Source organism: Globicephala melas, chromosome 20, assembly GCF_963455315.2.
Source record: "Globicephala melas chromosome 20, mGloMel1.2, whole genome shotgun sequence".
NCBI classification, from domain to species: Eukaryota; Metazoa; Chordata; class Mammalia; order Artiodactyla; family Delphinidae; genus Globicephala; species Globicephala melas.
Window position 1 is genome coordinate 12,381,768 of NC_083333.1, and position 7,663 is coordinate 12,389,430.

Genomic DNA, 7,663 nt, shown 5'->3' on the forward strand with positions numbered 1-7,663 from the left:
CCATTCATCGTCCTACACGTTTAAATGCTTAAGTCTAGAGTGAGGAAGGTGTTGCCAACAATTACTCTGTGCACGGAATCGCTTAATCCTCTAGGAGAAACTGCATTTTAGGTGAGCACTTTTTGCTTCAGATTGTAAGCTAAAGATTCGTTTTGGTCTAACAGCACTCACACAACATCAGTGCAGAAAACAAGGTTGTAAAGGGGGTCCTCGGATATTCAGCTTTACCCCAAAGTGCTGCTGCCTCTGTAAAAGAAAATCACTATTTTATCAGTCCCGATCTCGGAATATTGTTAGAAAGCATTTCAATCATTAAAGAACTGATGCTTGGGACTTCCCTGGTCGCGCAGTGGTTGAGAATCCGCCTGCCAATGCAGGGGACACGGGTTCGAGCTCTGGTCCTGGCAGATCCCACATGCTGCAGAGCAGCTAAGCCCGTGCGCCACAACTACTGAGCCTGTGGTCTAGAGCCCGCGCTCCCCAGCGAGAAGCCACCGCAATGAGAAGCCCAAGCGTAGCAACGAAGACCCAACGCGGCTAAAAATAAATATTTTTTTTAAAAAAAGAACTGATGCTCAAAGTTGGTTAAAAAACCAACTCTCTCTAAACAGTACTTTTCATTACTGGAATCAAGCCACAAGATAAGGGTAGTCCGCCCCTAGATAGCTAACATCACCTGAACTTCCCTGAAAACTGACCCACCGAAATCTAGTCAGCGTCTCAAAGCACCACACATAAACAAAGACTCTTCATTTTAACAGTTTTTAATGAAAGTTGTAAACAAGATCACTTCACTCCTGCATCTTCTCAATTGTTTCTTCCTTATATTTGCCCTTTTCCTTCCCTACTTGGCGAGACTTGGCTTTACGTTCGAGGATCTTTTTGCGGTCTTTGTCCAGTTTTAGTCTGGTGATAACCACCTGCAGACAAATAAGAAAAAATGCTCCTGAGCTTTAAACAATTACCAACACAGAACACATGGGAAGCCCAACATTCAGTGCCATTCCCCACACCTGTGGGAGTGGATGCCTAAACACTGAAGCGCCAGAAATGACTCTTTACCCCCAAACCTGGCTTAAATTTAAACGTTCACTAATGCTCAGCCAACAAAGGAGAAGGCAACGTGGCACTGGTGGTTCTTCTCACGTCCTCTTCTGTGCTTTATTAGAAAATCAGCTTTTTCTACTGCAAAACGTTTCGGCTATTCCACTCCTCTCAGTTTTACAAGCTAACAAAGTCATACATGTTTTTGTTTCTATAGTAACGTTAGTACCACAAGGTTGGAAATTAAATGTAGCCTTCACACATGCTTCAACCTGCAAAACCTTTAGTGAAGTCATAGAACAGACCTTATTCCAACAGACTTGTCACTAAAGACACCCAGATTATGATAAATTTTAGTCTTAGAGAGGAAGGTGAGGGAAGGCAAAGACAGCACTGAACAAGGTCTGGAAATATAGCATAGCGACCAAAAGACAATCTCCACCGCCATGGAGGTTATATCTAATATGAGATGGAATGCTGGAGGACAGGGGCTAAATCATAATCGAGATCAGGCAAAGCCTCATGGAAAGGTCTATATTTGAACAGAGACCTGATAAGAAGGGTAGAGTATTCCAAACAGAAGAGCAAGCACAGAAGTCCAGAGGCAGAAGAACTTCTAAGTTTAACAGGTGTGTTTCTCAAATTTGAGTGTGTCTGGAGGGCTTATTAAAATAGACCCCTGGGTCCCACCCCCAAATTCTCCTTCAGTAGACCTGGGAACAGAATGTACAATTCTATGAAGTTGCCAGGTGATCCTGCCAACCAGCAGACACACTGAGTAGCATGGCTGTAGGAACAGTAAAGAGGCCAGTGGACTAGAACACGGAGAGTGGAATAAGGTGACATCAAGAAGTAGCTGGTGATGGGACTTCCCTGGTGGCGCAGTGGTTAAGAATCCGTCTGCCAATGCAGGGGACACGGGTTCGAGCCCTGGTCGGGGAAGATCCCACGTGCCGCGGAGCAATTAAGCCCGTGTGCCACAACTACTGAGCCTGTACTCTAGAGCCCACGAGCCACAACTACTGAAGCCCGTGTGCCGAGAGCCCGTGCTGTGCAGCAAGAGAAGCCACCGCGATGAGAAGCCGGTGCACCACAACGAAGAGTAGCCCCCACTCGCTGCAACTAGAGAAAGCCTGTGCGCGCTGCAAGGAAGACCCGATGCAGCCAAAAATAAATAAATAAAAAGAAGTAGTAGCTGGTGATCAGTCTTGTAGGCCACTCAGATGGTAACAACATTCTGGATACAATGTGACAGCAGTCAACAGGTCTTATCGACTCATGTGGGGTGTATAATAATGACACTTTGGCCTGAGCCATTAGGACAAAGCTGCCACACACAGTGACAGTAACAAACTGCAAGAAGGTTCAAGGATAAAACCAGGAGTTTAAACATGTCAGGTATGAGATACTGATTGGGTATCCAAGTTGACATGCAAACTAGTCAACTGGATATTGAGGTTTGTCTGGAATAAGAGATGAAGATGAGCCACAAAGAGGGAGATCAACTGTCAAATGCTGCATTAAGTTCACAAAACACTAAGAACTGGTCACTGGATTGGTGACTTTGACAACGGCTCATCTAGTTGGGGGCAAAAATAAGACTGTAGTAAAGAATGGGAAAGTCTTCGCTCTTAAGAGATACACACTGACGTAATTAGAGGTGAAGTGCCACGATGTTTGTAATCCACTAGTGGGCAGGGCAAAGGGCAAAGAAAATGGAGGTTGTGAATTCTAGGTGAAAGATATGCAACAGCTGTACTAGTCTTGCAACTTTCCTGTAGTTTGAAGATTAGATTTGTAGTGCCAACCCAAGATCTTAAAGAAACGAACACCTCATTATCTGAATAGGCACCAAGCACATTTATTACCTTTATATTAAACATATTTTTTTAATTGAGAGAAATTAGACAGCAGTATTGGAGAATTCACATTAAAGTCCAGGACATGAGAATCAGACCATTATCTTCTATTTTGGCTTAGATACCACTATCAATGGGATCTAGACCCTGAGGTCCAGATTTTTTCCATCTGCAAATGACTTAATACCTACTTTGCAGGGCTGTAAATGTGCCTTACTGTTTACTCAATTCTGTTTAATACACAGGGTATCAGCTCCATATTATCTAAAAACTACCCAATTTCCTGTATTTTAAGATCTATTCATTTTTAGATTGATCGATCAGCTTACTAATAGCTTTTAAGGAAAAGGTACATTAAATACACATACAAAATAACTGTTAAAATTTCCTTCTCCCCTCTCAAGCATTCTTAAAAACACCCACCTTGCTGGGGTGAATGCCCACGTGGACAGTTGTGCCATTAGCCTTCTCCCGCTGCACTCGTTCAATGTAGATGACATACTTCTTCCTGTAAACCTGGACTACTTTGCCAATTTGCTGCCCTTTGTAGTGCCCTCGTACAACCTAAATGCAAATTCAAAAATAAAAGATATATGTGGTTAAAAGAATATTAAACTTGAAAATCAGGAAACCTATGAATCAGGTAAACATCATTCACGTTATCAGATATACAGGATCTTCCAATTTTGAAAGACCTAATCATTAATGGAAATGTGCCAATAATTCTATCTCTGGCTTCAATTAACCTGGAAATAAACTATGCTCCATATAAATCTACAGTGATGGACAGTGCATCCTACAACTGATGACCCACCAGCAGTGGTGGGCTTGTTAAAAGGTTAAAAACGAGGAACAAGCCCACCTTGGTTTTTTGTACCGAGTTGACAAGGAAACTGTCACTCCATCTCGAAGGGAACAACAGGCCATAAATATTAAATTCACAACCCATTAAAGGGCCCAACTAAGTGCCAAAGAGTGGGCAGCAGCTAATATTTAAGGAAACATGCCACTTCTTTCCCTGAGGTTAACTAACATCGTTCTGTACCCGCAAGTCCCAACGACCCTCAGCTTGCCAAAGTGCTTCTGAACAGATGTTTCTTCCCAGTTGGAGAAAGCAGAGACTGCCTCCAAAACCTACTGGCAATTTTAGCGCCAGCACAGGAGCGACAAATGGCTATTCATCTCATGAAACGCTGGTAACATGTCAGCTGCTTTAGAGACTGCTTGAATCTTAATCACTAGCTGCAAGTTACAGCTAAGAAACATTAATAGACATTTTCACTTAAATAGACTTGACAACTTATTTACTGGTACTCTCAAACAATCATATGAAACTACAGCTCACTTGTAACATATATGGATTTTGATTCAGGCACAGAATTGTTTACTGGTCCTCAAATGCCTCTCCAATGCCCAAACACACCCAGAAAAAGATAACTCCAAACTAAGCTTCTGGTTCCAAACCCCCTTTCTTCTGTTTAATTATGACTGCATCTGACGCCTGAGACAACTGATTTTCACCAAAGTGTAAAGGTGAAGAAAGCTACGTGCTTTTTGTTTAGTCCCCAGCGCAACTCCTTTTGCAATGCTGTTCTGGGAGCCAATGTCTCAGATGTATCGCTCTCAGAATGCAATCCATCGTCTGTGCCTAACGTGCGGGATATTCGCCAAGATGACCTGAACACGGCACATACCTGAACTTCATCATCCTTCCGGATGGGCATGGATCGGACATTGTACTTCTGTCTCAGCTCTTTAGAAAGAGGGGAAGACATAATTTTCCTGCGAATGTGGGAAGGCGCATTGAAATGCCTTTTCCGGTTCTTGCTTCGGTCAGAAGTCACAAAGGGATTGAACTTCATTTCGGCTAAATAAAAAGTTAAAAGAGGTGTAAACTCTTAAATGACCAAATCTCAGTTTACAAACAAGTAACTGCAACAATTTCATCTGGAAAGTTCAGAATGCTCACAAAAGCTGTCACATTCTTTAACTTCATCAAAAACTGCTTGTAGTGAACTGCTTTACTGGGATGTTTTCTGTATTTGCTTATGGAACAGAAGAACGTTCCATTACCAACACACCTGTTGTAATTAAACTTTTTGTTTACACTCTCAAACGGCATAACCACTGCGTAAGAAAGCTAAAACAGGCCTTATATTTCCGCTGAATTAGGGCAAAGCAGACTGACAATTCAACATCACATCACGTTTTAGAAAGACCAACCAACGTTAATCTGCCAACTTCAGCGTGAACACATTTAGCCCCATCCCAAATGAATGAAATCAGGCCCTCATCCCGAACCTGGAAAATGCACATAACTCGGGTCCAAAAAGCCTTCCAATGGGCGAGCGCCGTCTGAAAGTTCAGTAGATTTACCAAGAAGTTATCCTGAGACCATTCTTTAGGAAACTACACTGCCCAGACTAGACTCCATCACCATAGGCCCTCTCCCCTTCAGCTCCCGTTTCGAAGTCCCCAAATCCTCTTTCCTCCTCCCTTCCCCACCCCGGCGGGCCTTGAGCTAGGAGAAAGGTCGAGACCATCCTGGCCCCCCTTCCCGGCTGCTACTCGGCCACCGGAACAGTATCGGGGCCCCCGGGGTCGAGATACACCGTGCCCGTGAACGGATGGCTGCGGATTATACGCGTTGTCCCGGCAAACTCACCCGTTGGCGCTTCAGCGATGGCCACAAAAGGGAAGAAATCCACACACAGCTTCCGGTTTTGTAAGTTTCCGGAAGGTCTCGCGAGACCGATGTTTCTTGGAGCGAGAGAGGCGCAGAGTTTGAACGCGGACGGAAAACTGGGGAAGAAATTGATCACTAGCGTCATCTCGTGGCTCGGAGGGGAACTGCAGAGCCCTTCTCCAGGTCCTGGTGCCTTCCGTGGGAGCTCTGGGTTCTGCAGCTGCGTCCTCTGGGAACGGTGGTTCCCGGGCAAGTGGCGGGGGCTGCTTGGGGTCTGACTGCCCCGCCGGGTGTTGAGGGAGCTAGCGGCCCCAGGGACCCGTGTCCCTTCACTCGAACACCGGGCAGCGGGTACTCCCTTAGCCGGGAAAGGGGAGGTCCTATATTTGACCGCCAGGTGGCGCTGGGACTCCGGCCGGCCGGTCACCTCGGTTACCTGGACCCCGGGCCAAGGGCGTGGGCCTGTCGAGTGTGCCTGACAGGTAACCAGCCAGCTCCAGCCCGGCGCCCGCAGCCGCCCCAACACCAATGTGTGTGCTGACTGCTCCGCGGGGCCCGCCCGAGGTTCGGCTCCCGCCGGCGAGGGGCCTTCCGAGGACTGGGGCCGCGGGTCTGCCCCCGCCCCGCGGAAGTAGGTCTGAACCCGCGTTTCTAACGAGCTCCCAGGTGATGCCGAGGGTGCTGGTCCGAGACCACACTTTGAGGATAGCGGCGTGAGGAAGCTTTTCCACGTAGAGAACTGTGACCTTTTCTTTCTTTTTAAAAAAATAAATTTATTTTATTTATTTATTTTTGTCTGCGTTGGGTCTTCATTGCTACACGCCGGCTTTCTCTAGTGCGGTGAGCGGTCTTCTCATTGCGGTGGCTTCTCTTGTTGCGGAGCACAGGCTCTAGGCGGGCAGGATTCAGTAGTTGTAGCTCACGGGCTCTAGAGCTCAGGCTCAGTAGTTGTGGCGCACGGGCTTAGTTGCTCCATGGCATGTGGGATCTTCCCGGACCAGGGCTCGAACCCGTGTCCTCTGTACTGGCAGGCGGATTCTTAACCACTGTGCCGCCAGGGAAGCCCCACTGTGCCCTTTTCTTAATTTTACTGCCTGCTCACATTCAGTTCAGGATCTGATGGAAGCAGGGCAAGGGGGTGTGCCCTCCTGAAGGATTGCAGTGCCGGGTGAACTCCCGCCGCGTGCCTGGCCGCGCACCTAGTAAGCGATCGGTTTCTGTTGAATGAATAACGCAGGTGTCATACTAGGGGAAGACACACGTTTCATGATACTTAAGACGTAGTAAGCTTGCAGAGTCTTAGGGACACCCTTCTACTCACTGCCTTTTTAACTCCTTTAATCCACCAAATAGCCTTGCCATCCTGGTATTGTTGTCCTGTTTTACAGATGAGGACCCTGAGCCACAGAGAAGTGAGAGGAGCTCGTGCAAGGTTATACAGAACCCATAGGTTATAGATGAACCCGTGCAGGCTGGCTTCCCAGCCCCTTCTGATCATTCCCTATATGGTCCCACTTTGTAGGAACCCACTGGGCTCAAGTCAAAGAGTGAGAAACCATATCCTTGAGGGCCCAGAGTGGAGTCAGTGAAGAACATGTGTTTTCATGATTTAAAAATAGTTGTGTTCTTAAATATGCTGTGAAGATATAGCCCCGGGTTTTATTTGTTATTCAAAACTTCAGTGAGAGCAGAATTCTTCTGCTGCAATTCTTTTCAACAAATGTTTATGGAACATCTTTCATGGGCCAGCCAGGTTGCACCCTGGAGCTACAAAAGGCAATTAGTCAAAGTTTCTGCCTGCAGGAAGCTCACTGTCTAAGAGATGAGATAAACAACAAAATTAACAACCACAGGACCCCAGAGAAGTGCTCGCTGAGCCTGGCTATCCTTGGTGCCTGGGTGCTTCGGGAAGAGAAGAGAACTCTGGGGTCCGGGAAGACCTCGGGTGAAGTCGCCCTTTAGTGACCTTTGAGGAATGTTAAAATTAGCTCCAGGAGGCAGAGGGAATAGCTTGAGGGAAGGCGTGGAGGTGTGAAGCCCATGACACACTGTCACCAGGTGCCGGGTCCCTGTG

General features: G+C 46.6%; 1 protein-coding gene across 1 annotated transcript; it reads right to left on the reverse strand.

Moving 5' to 3' along the window:
• Nucleotides 1-748: 748 nt before the first annotated feature.
• Nucleotides 749-5,671, reverse strand: RPL26 (ribosomal protein L26). The gene is made up of 4 exons (XM_030861458.3): nucleotides 5,569-5,671; nucleotides 4,598-4,770; nucleotides 3,327-3,467; nucleotides 749-920 (listed from the first exon to the last, which is right to left on the reverse strand). Exons 2-4 carry the CDS (start codon nucleotides 4,763-4,765, stop codon nucleotides 792-794), a joined length of 438 nt encoding a protein of 145 aa, XP_030717318.1. The 5' UTR covers nucleotides 4,766-4,770; nucleotides 5,569-5,671; the 3' UTR covers nucleotides 749-791.
• Nucleotides 5,672-7,663: the final 1,992 nt, after the last annotated feature.